This window comes from Periophthalmus magnuspinnatus, chromosome 11, assembly GCF_009829125.3.
Source record: "Periophthalmus magnuspinnatus isolate fPerMag1 chromosome 11, fPerMag1.2.pri, whole genome shotgun sequence".
NCBI classification, from domain to species: Eukaryota; Metazoa; Chordata; class Actinopteri; order Gobiiformes; family Gobiidae; genus Periophthalmus; species Periophthalmus magnuspinnatus.
The window spans coordinates 30847054-30862817 of NC_047136.2; the positions used below are offsets into that span (position 1 = coordinate 30847054).

The 15764-nt window shown below is 45.4% G+C and overlaps 1 protein-coding gene across 1 annotated transcript; it reads right to left on the reverse strand.

The window, feature by feature from the left end:
* Positions 1–1134: 1134 nt before the first annotated feature.
* Positions 1135–8702, reverse strand: si:dkeyp-92c9.2 (uncharacterized protein LOC571482 homolog). Its single transcript, XM_055225351.1, has 2 exons — positions 8339–8702; positions 1135–4504 (listed from the first exon to the last, which is right to left on the reverse strand). Exon 2 carries the CDS (start codon positions 4399–4401, stop codon positions 3484–3486), a length of 918 nt encoding a protein of 305 aa, XP_055081326.1. The 5' UTR covers positions 4402–4504; positions 8339–8702; the 3' UTR covers positions 1135–3483.
* Positions 8703–15764: the final 7062 nt, after the last annotated feature.

Here is a 15764-nt window from a genome sequence, read left to right on the forward strand (position 1 = left end):
ACATGTCGACACCCCCAGTGTGGAGACACTGCAAACTATCAATAAACTATGCAATGGTATGGTATGGTTTGGTAAAATAACATAATGTAGGCCTGCTGTAGTATGTGATGAGTTAAAGATCATTTTGCTAGTGGAGTATCCTCCTGCTTGTCTCTGGAAATGTTATTGCTTTGCCTGGAATGTCCCACAGTATGACATTCAGCCAATCTATCTTCATGGAGACCAAGTAAATGACATATTTTTCAAGCTATATTAACACCTGTGATTGAATAAATGCAAGATAGATACAAAACATTACAAGCAATCAATAATTTCCATGGAGACCAGGTGGTAGCAAACCATACACAAGAAGAGTTACACATTGCAACTTTAAGTTAAATAGAATAAGAAGAAATAGACAATGCTTTTGTTGTGATAAGTTTAATATTTTTCATCTTAAAAAACATAGACCCCAGTGTACCAGCGGGACCAGCACAGCACCACAGGTTAAGAACCAGTACCATAAAACAGTTCAACAATCACATTATATTTATTATCTTCAAGTCTCCTCTTTAAATAGTTTGTCTCCAAGTATTTGTTTTTTTTTGCTAAACTATAATGTTAACAGCGCTTTATTTTCTAGCCTGAATTAAAATTTAAATATTGAATTTACTGAATTTGAGTTTAGTGTGATGTTACTTCCGGGTCCACCAGCTGATTGAAAACAATGAACATGTTTAAAATGTCCTCTTTTTTTAGTGACGACACACCTCACGAGATGTATCGACACTAAATTAGCCTTAAATTACTGCAAAGAGGTTGCAGTAATTTAAGGCTAACAAGGTTATGGGCATGGATTTGATACAATGTGTGGATAAATATGAAAGGTAACTGTCTCTTGGCTCGTGATTGATGAATAAGGAACAAAAACAAAGGTCAAAATCAGCTGAAAAGGTTCTGCTTGGACCCAAAAGTGACATCATCACTTAACAACTCTATAGCAGTTATTCAAGTAGGTTCCAGCCCTGATTACAAGGTATTAATGTATTTATTAAAACATGGAATGTTCACCCCAAATTTGACCTAATCATTTTCATTTAATCATCTTTAACAACTTTGACCATCTTGGCGTGTTTGTTTTTTTTTTTTTTTTTTCATGTTTAACAGTGTAAATTAGGCTAAAAACAGTAACTGCACGCACTGAAGTTGGTTAACAAGATTAGTTAGTAAAGACGTGTGCCAATTGTGAAAGAAAACATGACTCCAGGTATGTTTTTGATGAGAAAGCAACAATAAAAAAATGATTAAAGAAATATAATTCAAATTTTAACATTAGCTAATAGCAGGCTACAAAATAAAGTGCTAATGTTGCTAGCATCATGCAGCTAACCACATTAGAGGGTGCTGAGTTCCTTGTGATTCTATAGATCTAGAACAATCTGAGCAAAAACAATATTTGCAAACTTCACATTAGAGTTTACATTATAAATAAAAGCAAATATGAAAGGCATTTCAGTCAAACAGCAGAGCGTTAGCAATTGTCTGTCCAGTGTCGAAAAGGCGCGTTCAAATCCAGTTTTTCTCCTCAAATCTTCAAAAAGCAAAATACAAATCACTAAGCAGTAATCCATTGTGCTTCAAAAATGTCCAAATATCTCCTTGTAGTATCACTGCAAAAGACACACTCTAGATGAGTTCAAATGAGTCGAAATTTAACAAAAGGTGAACGATAACTCTTCTGGTGAAGGGTTTGCACTTGTTTGCCCCCCTAAAGTTGCTATTGGAACTGCATGGAATGTTCCACAGCATGGCATTACACTTAAACATCTCCATGAAAACGTTCAGGTGACTCAATCAAGTTACAGATCAGATCTGTGGGGAGGCGAACCTGTTCACAATAAGAATGTGTTTCAAGGTTTTTAACAATAAAGTACTGCAGCAAAAATGTATTATATTTAATGTCATACTGTGGAACATTCTAGGCTAAGCTATAACATCTCTATAGAGACAAGCCCACATAAATTACATTAATAAATTAGTTTAATTAAATAAGGTGGTAATAATTACATTTAAAAATGCCACAGTATTACTAAAATATTCAGAATTCAAGTCATTTGAACTCATTTGATATTTTGCAATGAAACATTTTAAACCTCTTACTCTTTTTTGGAGACAGGTGAATTCCATATTCATTCCTTGGCTGCGGAGACCAGCTGATCAAACTTACTTAGGTCCAAGTTTTGTAGAAAAAGCTCCCAAACAGGTGTGAGGTGTTTTTTCTGACAGATTGTTGTGAAAATGTAAGATCCATTGACAGCAACAGCCACAAGTCTTTAAATTTCAGCTAAATAAGAGTAAAGACTTGGTGACATAGCAGATAGTATTTCTCAAAAGTGGGTCCCCGAAATGTTTATATTTAGTCTGATCGTCACTTTTGGTTCAGTTCCCCTCACAGTTTACATATAGAATTCCTGCAAAAATGTAATGTTGAGTTGACAAATTTGATGAAGGTGAATTAGCTACAAGCTAATATCAGCTCAAACTATTGATACTTTGCAGCTGATGTCATCAACATTCTCTGGGGTTGTGATGCAAACTGCACTGCTCTGTTTGACGACTTTAATCTGAGGTTTAATTTAACGGCATCTGACCCAAAAGAACTGCCTTAAATGGAACAACAACAGGTGAGCTGATTTGTGCTGTTAAAAAGGTCCCTCTCAAATGACACTGCAAGTTAGCATTAGCCAACAGTGTTTTCAGTTAGTCACCTATAAACTGGACCATGAACGCTCATATTGATCACAGGCTCCTGAAAATGTGTTTTTTCTTGACTTTTTTGGGACCATTTTTTAACGACTTTTTAGGCTGTGTTTGCTAATTTGTGCATTGTATCACCATGATAACTGCTGAACATTCCATCAAAGACATACAGACAAAAACCCACAGCATGATGTCATTGCAAAATATAAAATCTTCAATATTAATTACTGGTTTCAGAATGATAAAAACAAGGACTGTTCCATAGCAGTTGTTAATTACACTTCCCGGCAAAAAAAAAAAAAAAAGTCGACACCTGGATTTAACTCAGCAAATAGGTATGAGCCTATAGGTACGAGTCAGGTCTAGGTCTAGTCATGGACCTATTCCAAGATGACAATGCCAGGATTCATCAGGCTCAAATTGTGAAAGTGGTTCAGGGAGCATGAGACATCATTTTCACATATGGATTAGCTACCACAGAGTCCAGACCTTAACCCCACTGAGAATCTCTGGGATGTGCTGGAAAAGGCTTTGTGCAGCGGTCAGACTCTACCATCATCAATGCAAGGTCTTGGTGAAAAATGAATGCAACACTGGATGGAAATAAATCTTGTGACATTGCAGAAACTTATCGAAACAGTGCCACAGCGATTACATGTCGTAATCATATATTGAAATTGAATGTGTTATTGTAGTAATTTGGCATTAAATCGCTAGTAAAATTTGTAAATCCCGGTTTAGTTCTCACCGGTCCAGCATGCGGCTGAAGTCTTGCGGCAGGCATCCTCCTTCACTTTTCAGTTCTGCAAAAATCTGCGTGAAAAAGTGCGGATCAGCATTTATCCTCAGCATTTTGGAGCTGGTTACATTGATAATCGCTAAGCAACGGTCCCAAAAAGCCTCTTTTCCAGTCTCCACCAAAAATGGCTTCAGCGGATATGATATCTCATTCCCCATGTACGAGTATGACAGGTACAGACAGGTGAGCAGGATTGCTTGCAACTCGTGCTCGGATGAAATCAAATCTCCGTCGACAATGTCTCGACAAAGCATGTAAACAAAAACAACGTTAGCAGGCGTTACGAAAGCTTGATCTTGCCAGCCCTGTAAGAGTAAAGAGCGATCGACAGCTCTCAACCAAAGCACTGGATCTGCCGGGGTGAGATGTTTTAAACGATAGCATCGATAGCACAAAAACTCACCCAAACAACGTAAAAGCTCGCTGGTTGAAGCTTGTACAATTACTCTTTTTGGCGATGATGTGAGAGCCCCCTGTGGCACCTTTTTGACCAACGAGAGCTGTTGCGATTTGCTGTATCCGATGCCAATGTTGTAGCCTTCGCAGCTAGAGAGGTTAGCACAGGACAGCGATTTTTTAACGTTTTCGTGGTTCAGATTCAAAACAGGGTCTTTGTGGAAGAAGTTTATGTTGTTATTGTTGTTGAGATGGTCGGCGAAAGGTTTCTTAGTGTTGCCTTTTTTCTTGGTGGATGCTACGATGCGCTTCCAAGTTAGCGCAGGGAGGAAAATGGACTGGCTTCGCTTGTCTTTGCTGAGCGGGCGGTTGTTCAGATTGGGGTAGTGGTTGAGGGAGCTGGGCCCGGTGTCGTAGTAACCGTTTTTTTTGCGAGAGCTTGGTGAGATTGACAGGACAGTTCCCATGGCGGCGTGATGCTCTGAGATGAGGAGGAGGAGATGCTAATTGGAGACTAACGTTGAGCTGTTAGCTGAGTGGTTCAAGTTGAGCGAAGCACAGAGACATCACCTACAACAAGAAAAAAACAAAAAACAATCAGATTAAGAAATTATATATATATATATATATATATATATATATATATATATATATATATATATGCAATGTGTAATTGAACGCTTAATATCTCAATGGTTAACTATTTGGCATTAAAATACTTCATTGGCACACATAATAGAACTGGAAATTTGATCAAAATCAAATTGAGATTACAATTTGCTTGCAAATAGCTAATTGCAACAGTTAAAATGCATTGGGTTCTGTTAGTTAAGCAGTTTAATTTTCAGTTTTGAAATGTGGGATTTTCAAACTGTGAAAATCTCAAATGTAAATGGTCCCATTTGTCACATCTGTATTCTGTCGTATTCACATGCATAAGTTTTCAGACATATGCCCAGCATTAGAACAGCTTTTTCAGACAGAGTAGGTGGACTGCCCTCACAATCACCACAAAACCATCACAACCAATCAGCTCTCAGGACAAAGAGTCTTAATGACTTACTTGCTGTTTTTCACAAGTTTGCAGCAGATTAAAGACTTTCTGATTAGAGGTAGGCAGCAGTGACCTGTTTTTTCTTTGTTTTTGCAGTTCACTTTGTGGAGTGACACAAATCCATCCTGCTCATTCATGACAAACTCTTACACCACTGCAGTGAGGTAGACTATTTATCCAAAAGTGTCCCGATCTAAACTCTACCATGTGACCATGTGTCTATTGTATACTATCTTCTCTCTCTCTCCCTCTCTCTCTCTCTCTCTCTCTCCCTCCCTTCTTTGATTATTCTGCCCTGCCTCTATCTCTCTATCTATCTCTCCTCTCACTCATAACTCCCCATTTCCTTGCATCTGTCATCCCCTCTCAGCCCCTTCTGTTTCTCTCTCATCTCTTTCCTTTTGTTTTTCTCCTGCCACTCTTCGTCTCATTCTATCTCCATCTCTTTCCCTCTTTCCTCTTTCTCTCTTCCTTTCCCCTCTTCCTTCTTTCTTTCTGTCCCCATTCAATCCCTCCTCCCTTGCGCTCTCTTTCTTTCACCCCTTTTGCCCTCTCTCTGCCTCTCTCCATGTTTCTCTCCGCTCTCTTCCCTACTCTCCCCCTCTCACTCTTTCTCTCCCCAACCCCTCCTTCCCTTAGCTTCTTCTTTCTTCCTTGCTCTACTCCTTCTCTCTCCCTCTCCCCCCTCTTCTCACTCTCTTTATCTTTTTACCCCTCCCCTCCTCTCTCTCCCTTCCCCTGTTGCTGTATTATTTTTACCCCCTCTCTCTTTCTCTCTCTCTTTCCCCTTCCCTCTTTCGTCCCTCCGTCTCCCTCCAACGTACTCTCTCCCTCTCCCTGTCTCCATCCAGCCCCTCTCTCTCTCCCTCTCCCGCCATCCCTCCCCCTCTTTCTCTCTTGCCACCTCTATCTCCCTCCCTCTCTCTCACCCCCTCCTCTCAATAGCTCTATCCTTCTATCCTTCGCTCTTATCCCTCTTTCTCTCTCTCCTCCCTTCTCTCCCTGCCACCCTTCAACCCCCCCTCTCTCACCCCTTCTCTCTCTCCCCCTATCCCTCCCTCCCTTGCTCTCCATCTCTTTCTTCCTCCCTCCCTCTCCGTCCACCCCTCCCTCTCCCTCCATCCATCACTCCCTCTCCCTCCCTCCTTCTCTCTCTCCAGCTGTCGATGTAGAAATAGCATCAGTGCTGTGACACACACACAGACTCCAATGCACATGGTGAGAATGAAGAAGCCTTTTGTTCTCAACTGAACTCAGAAAACCACCATTTAATTTCCAACTCGATTCATTTCTGTTTTCAGTCAATGCAACGTGACCAAACAAAAACTGTCCCGGTGTGTCATATGCCCTCACTGGGTGTCAGATGCCCTCCCTATGTGTCCAAAAAGCTGCTAATCCTGTAGTTTAAATCTCTACAAACATGTTCTCAAAAGCATGGGATTCTTGGTTTAGTCTAGCAGTTTAAATGTGGACTTAAATGAATCGGAATCACAGTATTTGTCAGAATATTCGACATCTCTTCTATATTTTAGAGAGAGCAGATCATTTTCCACCTAGCAGAGCACAGTGTACTTGCATAATTAATCTGCATATTGCGATTCATCATAATAGATTCACATGTCTCAAATTAGCTATAATCCATTGTTAGCTTCAAAGTAGGGCTGAACAGTTCTAGGAACATTTAGGCGTATTGTTGCTTTGTTTCTGATGAATTTGTCATTTCAGTTCTTAAAATCAAGATCGACTTCATGGGTTACAATTTAAACCCACCCTGGAAATTTAAAGTGATTAACTATTACAAGAATCTCATCCATTTTGGTGTTATTTGAAGCTGGTTTCCCCAGATGGTTGATGGGCTATTCCTACACAATATGTTGTCCAGATTTTTAAATTGAGTAATTAGTAGTAATTTAAAGACGCAGTTTTTCTCGTGAATGGTGCTGTGCCCAGGATATCCACTATGTGCCGTTAAACTTATCTATTGACATTGTCAGTGACTTGTCCCATGGAAAAGACCAAGACGGCCAAGTCAGGTCTGTGGAGAGATTGCCCCGTTCTAGCAGATGCATGTTTTAAAATGCATTATTGGTCATTAAAAAACGCACCTTTATTATCCTCCTAAGACCTGAGCTCTTGCATGGCTTTATTAATGTCTCTTTGTTATTTGGGATGATTGGGACCTGATGAGTGTGAAAACAAAGAATTATCTTTTGACATTATGCAGTTTCTGAGAAAAATGATGTCCACATATGAGGACATTCGTACTACGTCTTAATCATTTTGATAGAACATTTGAATGATGATTTGCAAAAACTATTTATGAAGTGCCTGAGCACAGCATTATTTCTCCTGAGTAAAAACATTTGTGCCTCTTGCAACAATGTGGCTCATTTAAAGAACTGGTGACAGGCGCAGGAAGACTTTCCAAAAAAAAAAAAAAAAAAAAAAAAAAAAAGAGAGAAAAAGAAAAATTGAAAAGAATATTCTAACTCTTAAAAAAAATCTAAATTAAACATTTTTGCATTGTTGCTGTTCTTGTATGTTGTTCTTTTAAAAATTTGCTTGGTGGCCTAGACAACCCAAAATATTTTGTCCACATATGTGGACGCCAGGTGCTAGGAGGTTAATTATTTGTTTGTTTATTTTGTTTAGACAACTGTTGTTGTGATTTTGGGCGTTACAAAAATAAATGAATTTAATTGAATTGAATTGTTCACTGATGCACCGTAAACATCGCGTTGCTGGTTCAGTCGCGTTATGATCCGCGTTTAGCCTCACTGCGCCCGCCTTTGCGCGCTGGAGTCGCTTCAGACCGAGTCCAGCTGCAGTTGTTTATTGTAATGGCTAGTTTCCTGCGACGTCTTGAGGACTCGTTCCCCATTCAAACATAGGTCATAATATTTTTGTTTGAAAATGTTAATTTACATGATAACTGTCCTATTTTTTCCTACTTCTCGCTTGCATCCAACATTTTTCCATATCATAAAACGAGATTCATTTATACTGTATTTTGAATTGAACAGCAGGCTGTGGATTGTCCGTGTTTCTGTGGCCAAACAAACAACATAAAACACTGTCAGTAGGACTCAGAATGGCAAGTTATGACTGTGACCATAGCAATTAACAATTTAAAAGAAAATACTGTATCTTTTGAATGGTCTAAAGTGCTCAAAATGTCAGCTTTATCAGAAAGCTGAAATCTGTTGATTATCTGTTGTTAATTGATAACGTATTTTACATCAACTAAACCGACTTTGTGTTATACTTTGCACTTGTTTTTGCCGTAGGTCCATCCAGAGCGTTATATTAAAATGCAAAACTTAAAACTATCACGCTGATTTGCAGCTCACCTGTGTAAATATGATCTGAGCAAGAAGGTTATCCCCGCTCCATGAATCCAAGGACCCATTTACAGCAAAAACATCCACAAAACTCCGCTTCAGATTCGCTTGCGGTTCGTTTCACACGGAGATGTCACCGCTTCGCACTGAAGTCCAGCGCTGGCACCATCCCTCGGACGCGGAGACAAAGGATGGATGCGACAGAGAAAGCCGAGTTTGAAGGCGTTTTTCCTGGTCAGAATTTTATTCCAGTCCGGATCGGTTTTACGCACGCCATTGCTCCAAAAGCTGTGCGTAAAATCGAAAAGTCTGGTTCGGTTTTAGAGACGTTTGGATGGCTCCGTGCGTCCTCCCGCGCGCCTCTTTTCTCTCTGCCACAGTCAACTCTCTCTGAGCTCCAATTAGGGCTGCAACGCCCCTCGCCGAGTTTGGCTCCTCCTCCCCGGCCTCAGCTGCTGTTCTCCCACCGCCCGTCCCTCCTCCACCAAAACACAAGCACGAGACCCGGGTCCAGTGGAATGATTTTGGACGGAGAAATGAACCAGGATTTTTATTTATTTATTTTTTTTAAGAACCGAGTTGTCAATGAATAAACGTGATAGATGAGTTGAAATAGATAGATCCAACTTGCCTCTGTGTCCACTCTGTGCGTCTCTTTCCTCTCTGTGCCTCTTTCTCCTCACTGGTCACTGTGCCTCTGTATATTCTCTGTGCCTCTGTGTCCTGTCTGTTCCTCTATCTCCTCTCTGTGCCTCTGTCCCCTCTCTGTGCCTCTGTCTCCTCTCTCTGTGCCTCTGTCTCCTCTCTCTGTGCCTCTGTCTCCTCTCTGTGCCTCTGTCTCCTCTCTGTGCCTCTGTCTCCTTACTGTGCCTCTGTCTCCTCTCTCTGTGCCTCTGTCTCCTCTCTGTGTGCCTCTGTCTCCTCTCTCTGTGGCTCTGTCTCCTTTCTCTGTGCCTCTGTCTCCTCACTGTGCCTCTGTCTCCTCTCTGTGCCTCTGTCTCTTTACTGTGCCTCTGTCTCCTCTCTGTGGCTGTCTCCTCACTGTGTCTCTGTTTCCTATTTGTGCCTCTATCTCTTCTCTGTGTCTCTGTCTCCTCTTTGTGCCACTATCTCATCTCTGTGCCTTTCTCCTCTCTGTGCCTCTGTATCCAACGTGCCTCTGTGTCCACTCTGTGCCTCTCTTTCCTCTCTGTGTGTCTGTCTCCTCTCCATTTCTCATTCTCCTCTCTGTGCCTCTGTCTCCTCTCTGTGGTTTTGTCTCCTTTCTGTGTCTGTCTCCTCTCTGTGCCTCTTTCTCCTCACTGTGTCACTGTGCCTCTGTCTCCTCACTGTGCCTCTGTGTCCTCTCTGTGTCTCTGTCTCCTCTATGTTCCTCTGTGTCCTCTCTGTGCCTCTGTCTCCTCTCTGTGCCTCTGTATCTTCTATGTGCCTCTGTCTTCTCTGTGTCCTCTCTGTGTCTCTGTCTCCTCTGTGTCCTCTCTGTGCCTCTGTCTCCTCTGTCTCCTCTCTGTGCCTCTGTGTCCTCTCTGTGCCTCTGTGTCCTCTCTGTACCTCTGTCTCCTCTCTGTGCCTCTGTATCTTCTCTGTGCCTCTGTGTCCTCTCTGTGCCTCTGTGTCCTCTCTGTGCCTCTGTATCTTCTCTGTGCCTCTGTCTCCTCTGTGTCCTCTCTGTGCCTCTGTGTCCTCTCTGTGCCTATGTCTCCTCTCTGTGACTCTATCTCCTCTCTGTGTCCTCTCTGTGCCTCTGTCTCCTCTTTGTCCTCTCTGTGTGTCTGTCTCCTCTATGTGACTCTGTGTCCTTTCTGTGCCTCTGTGTCCTCTCTGTGCCTTTGTCTCCTCTCTGTGCCTCTGTGTCCTCTCTGTGCCTCTGTGTCCTCTCTGTGCCTCTGTCTCCTCTCTGTGCTTCTGTCTCCTCTGTGTCCTCTCTGTGTGTCTGTCTCCTCTCTGTGCCTCTGTGTCCTCTCTGTGCCTCTGTGTCCTCTCTGTGCCTCTGTCTCCTCTCTGTGCCTCTGTATCTTCTCTGTGCCTCTGTCTCCTCTGTGTCCTCTCTGTGCCTCTCTCTCCTCACTGTGCCTCTGTGTCCTCTGTCTCCTCACTGTGCCTCTGTGTCCTCTCTGTCTCCTCTGTGTCCTCTCTGTGCCTTTGTCTCCTCTCTGTGTCTCTTTCTCCTCACTGTGTCTCTAGCTTCAGTCCTCAATCTCTTTGGGATTTTCATTATGCAGATTATGCTGTTTCTCTGTCACTTTAATCATTTAATCCTCAACTTTACTACAAACATCACATCTCATCAGGAGCTGGATTAAAGTCACTGAAAAGTTTTTTGTTTTTTTTTGTCTTTACCTAAAGGGTGTCACCTGGACCAAGATCTGAAAACCCTCTAACTCAGGAGTAGAACAAAGGTACAACAGCTTGCGCTGACAATAAAAATTCAGTCAGCAATGAGAACTACTGACTGATGTTTGTGAATTAATCTTTTTTTTCTTTTTTTTTTCACGTTAAATTTAATTATGCCTAGAATGTTCCACAAAATAACTTAAAACTTAGTTTACTTAGTCATGTCATAATGTTGTTACCGCATCAAAAACAGACCTGGAGATGTGTTTTGCTTCATTCACACATGTTTGAGTAACCCTTTATTATTAGTATTACTATTGTTATTATTAGTCTGTCTACATCTCCAAAGTTCAATACTCTGTTCCACCTTGTGATGTCATGAAGTGGTAGTTTTCAAGTTAACAGCTCCTTAGTTCAGTAGAGAGCTGAAATGATCTGAATGATTCTAGTGAAGGTATATGGAGTTTAAAAACACAGTGGGGCACTTCCTCTATTACCACATGACATCACAGGTGAAAGAGTCTTTTCTGTTCAAGAGAAGAACCTAAACTTCAGCCTAAATTTGCAGCTTTTCTGAGCTAAACATGTGTGAATGAAACAAAACACAACTCCAGGTCTGTCCATTATAACATAGATCAGAAAATAGCATAATGTATGTAGGCCCTTTAAACTGTGATTCAATCATTGACAAGTTAAAGGTGCACTGTGTAACTTTTGTGATGGCAGGTATGGAACTTACTTGTCTCTATGGAAATGTTGAAATAGTTTAGTCTGGAATGGCATTAAAATGATCTATCTCCATGGAGACAAGCAGATTGTCATGATGCCTGTTTTTCCTGTCCTCCTGTGCTCTCTCCCCCTCCCCTACCTGTCTGCCTGGAGCTGGGCGGAGTTCCTGAATCCTCCCGCCTGGAGCACATCAGCGCAATTACCTTCACCTGCCGCCGAGTATATGAGGGCTCGGCAGAATACACTCAGATCCAGACCGTCCGCGTGTTCAACGTGAATGCTCCAACCTATTTTTGCATTTTGTTACCTGTCAGCCTGTTTGCTTATTGGATTTTTCACCTCCTTCCAGGTTCCTGCCCTCGCTCGCTCCTGCCTCCGCGCTCCAGCTCAGGTATTGTCTACCCTCTGCCCTGCCTCCTGCCCTGTCTTGGTCTCCGGTGTGCTTCCCGTCTCCTGCTCTGGCTCCCGCTCTCTGGATTACCCCAGCTCCGTCTCTCCTGGTCCGGCCTCTGGTCTCGTCGTGTCTCGGTCCCGGCAGTCTCTGCTCCCGCGACAGTCCCGGTTTATCCGAACAATCTAAATTTACTTTGATCCTCACTGTAAATAAACGCACTGTGAAGTTGCCCCCGAGTCTGCACTCATTGGTCCGCACCCGCACTAGCCGTTAAGACAGAACGGTCTGGCCAGCATGGACCAAGCGGACTTGGGCCCGGATCAGTCACTCCGACAAGCGTGCTCCCACCACGAGATGGTGATAGGACAACATGAACAATCAATCCGGACTCTGTTGGAATTTAATCAGTCCTTGTCTCAAGTGGTGCAGCTCACCAATCAAGTGACCGAGCTTCTCGCTGCGTCTGGAACGTCGCCACGTCCCCCGGAATCGAGGGGCACGGACCCGGAACCATACTCAGGTCAGCCCCACCTCTGTCGGGGATTCTTGTTTCAGTGCCAGTTCGTCTTTCAGCAGTGCCCCACCCGCTTTAATTCGGGGGCTGCTAAAATTCATTATTTGTGTGGACTGCTACGGGGAAAGGCTCTCCAGTGGGCTGAGGCACGTTTGGCGAACACACCTATGGACAATCTGGATTACGAGTTCGTCACCGCCTTCAAATTGGTGTTCGATCACCCGTACTATCAGGACGACGCAGCTGCCTGCCTACCATCTCTGAACCAGGGCTCCAGCACGGTCGCGGATTACACGATCGAGTTCTGGACGCACGCCGCGGAGGTCGACTGGACGGACAGTGCGCTACGGGCTGCTTTCATGCGGGGCCTGAACGAGTACGTGAAGGACGAGCTGGTGTCCCGTGACGAGCCCTCGGACCTACGGGCTCTCATCACCCTCACCAACCGAATCGACAACCGGTTGAGGGCGCGCCGGAGGGAGAGACGCAGATCACTGGTCCCACTGGAGCTACACGCCGACCCGCCTTCTCGGGAGGAGCCCATGCAGGTAGACAGGATACTCATCTCGGCCGAGGAGCGTCGGCGGAGGCACCGCCTGGCCGGAGCCTGCCTATACTGCAGCGAGCACGGGCATTTCGTTGCCACCTGTCCGACACGGCCAAAAGGGGGTGCCCACCAGTAGCGCTGGGAGTACTGGTGGGTGAGTCTCGCATCCCAGATATAAATAATAGACTGCGGCTCAATGCTAATCTGTGTGTACGTTCGGAGACCTTACCTGTTTTAGCTCTCGTCGATTCCAGGGCGGAGAGGGACTTTATTGACGCCCAGGTCGCCGAGCAGCTCGGCATTAAGCTAGAGCCCCTCGAATGCCCTCTAAATGCCCAGGTGCTCACCAGACATTTTCTGACCCACCTGACGCACGTCACGGAACCCGTCACTATGCTGCTATCCGGCAAACACCGAGAGACCCGGCGGTTCTTCGTTTTGCCCTCCTCCGCCTCCCCGCTGGTTTTAGGCTACCCCTGGCTTCGTACTCACAACCCCCTCTTCGATTGGGCCCAGGGTGGTGTTTCGGGGTGGAGCCCCGAGTGCCACGGCAAGTGTCTCCAGTCCGCCTTACCTCCCGCCGGTGGGCCCGGCCCCACCGTTGATCCGACCCCGGAGGCTCCTAACCTGTCTTGAGTTCCGGCGGACTACCACGACCTGGGGGAGGTTTTCAGTAAAAGTAAGGCGCTACCCCCGCACCGCCCATATGATTGCGCTATTGACCTCCTGCCTGGTGCCCCGTTACCCTCTAGCCATCTGTATAACCTGTCGAGACCCGAGCGTGAGTCCATGGAAGAGTATATCCGTGGATCCCTGGCCGCCGTAATTATTCGCCCGACGTCTTCCCAGGTGGGGGCGGGGTTCTTCTTTGTGGCAAAAAAGGACAAGTCTCTGTGACCGTGTATTGACTACCGGGGCTTGAATAATATAACCGCCAAGAACAAATACCCGCTCCCCCTACTGGATTCCACCTTCACACCTCTCCATGGAGCCACCATATTTTCGAAATTGGACCTACGAAATGCATACCACCTGGTATGCATAAGGGAGGGGGACGAGTGGAAGACGGCCTTCAAGACCTTCCTTGGCCATTTTGAGTACCTAGTTCGCCCTTCGGTCTCACTAACACCCCCGCTGTGTTTCAGGCCCTTATAAATGACGTGCTTCGTGACTTTCTTAACCGCTTTGTCTTTGTGTACCTGGATGACATCCTTATTTTCTCTCAGTCCCTCCAGGAACATCGCCGTCATGTCCACCAAGTCCTCCAGCGCCTCATAGAGAACAAACTGTTTGTGAAGGCTGAGAAATGCGAGTTCCACGCAGAGGAGGTCAGTTTTTTGGGGTTCATTGACCCCCACAACTGCCTTTGCCCATGCGCCTTCTTCTCCCGTCGGTTGTCTTCGGCCGAGGCCAACTACGACGTGGGGGACCGGGAACTCTTAGCCGTCAAGCTCGCCTTGGAAGAGTGGCGCCATTGGCTAGAGGGGGCGGAGCAGCCGTTTGTGGTTTGGACCGACCACAAGAACCTGGAATATATTCAGTCCGTCAGACGACTTAACTCCCGACAGGCTCGTTGGGCCTTGTTTTTTTGCCGCTTCAACTTCATCCTGACCTACCGGCCCGGGTCCCGGAACACCAAACCGGATGCCCTCTCCTGCCAATTCACCCTGGACGACGGCCCGGGTTCCGTGGAGACTATCTTTCCCCCCTCTTGCGTCGTCGCAGCGGTCCATTGGGAGATAGAGGACACCGTCCGAGAGGCCCAGACCAATGATCCTGACCCAGGTAATGGCCCACTAAACTATTTGTTCCTGATTCTGTCCGTTCCCAGGTGCTCCAGTGGGTTCACGCCTCCAAGTTTGCCTGCCATCCCGGTGCCAGTCGTTCCCTCTCTCTGCTCCGGAGACACTTCTGGTGGCCCACCATGGACACGGACACCCGGGCGTTTGTGTCGGCCTGCCAGGTATGTGCTCGAGCCAAGGCCTCCCATTCACCCCCCTCTGGTCTTCTGTGTCCCCTCGCAGTTCTCCGGCGGCCGTGGTCCCACATTACTCTTTCCCGCGGAGGAGAGAGACCTCGCGGTTCCTTCCATCCTGCATCACCTCCAGCGCTGCCGCCACGTGTGGAACAATACCCGGGCGTCCCTCCTTCGGTCCGGGGCACGCACCAAGGAAGCGGCAGATCGCCACCGCGTCCCGGCGCCCACCTACCGACCTGGCCAGATGGTTTGGCTCTCGTCCAAGACAATACCGTTAAAGATTGACTCCCGCAAGTTGTCCCCCCACTTCCTGGGTCCATTCAAAATCATCTGAATCATCAACCCGTCCGCTGTACAACTCCAGCTACCCCTGTCCCGCCGGATCCACCCAACCTTCCACGTCTCTCAGATCAAACCAGTCCGGACCAGCGAACTGGTCTGGTCTCGTCGTGTCTCGGTCCCGGCAGTCTCTGCTCCCGCGCCAGTCCCGGTTTATCCCGCTCCTGCCCTGCCCTACGTCCAGTGTATGATTAGCAAACAATCTGAATTGACTTTGATCCTCACTGTAAATAAACGCACTGAACTTGCCCCCGAGTCTGCACTCATTTGTCCGCACCTGCACTAGCCGTTACGACACAGATGATGTCACCAGCCCTGTTGGTGTTCAGATCTGTGGAGAGATCAGAAGACTTAGAATAAATGCAAAATAAGTTTTATACCATACGGTGATACATTGCAGCAAAAAAAAGTGCAGAAAAATGTGTTACTTGTGTAAATAGTGCCAAATGTCTGAACATAATTCTCCCAGTGGGATGTCATCAGTGTGATGTCATCAGTGAAATCTCTCTTAACTTCCCATCATTTTCAACATATTTTTCAACTTTTCTTCAAAAATTGCATCTTGATTGGTGTGAAACTATCATTTATATTTACAACAGG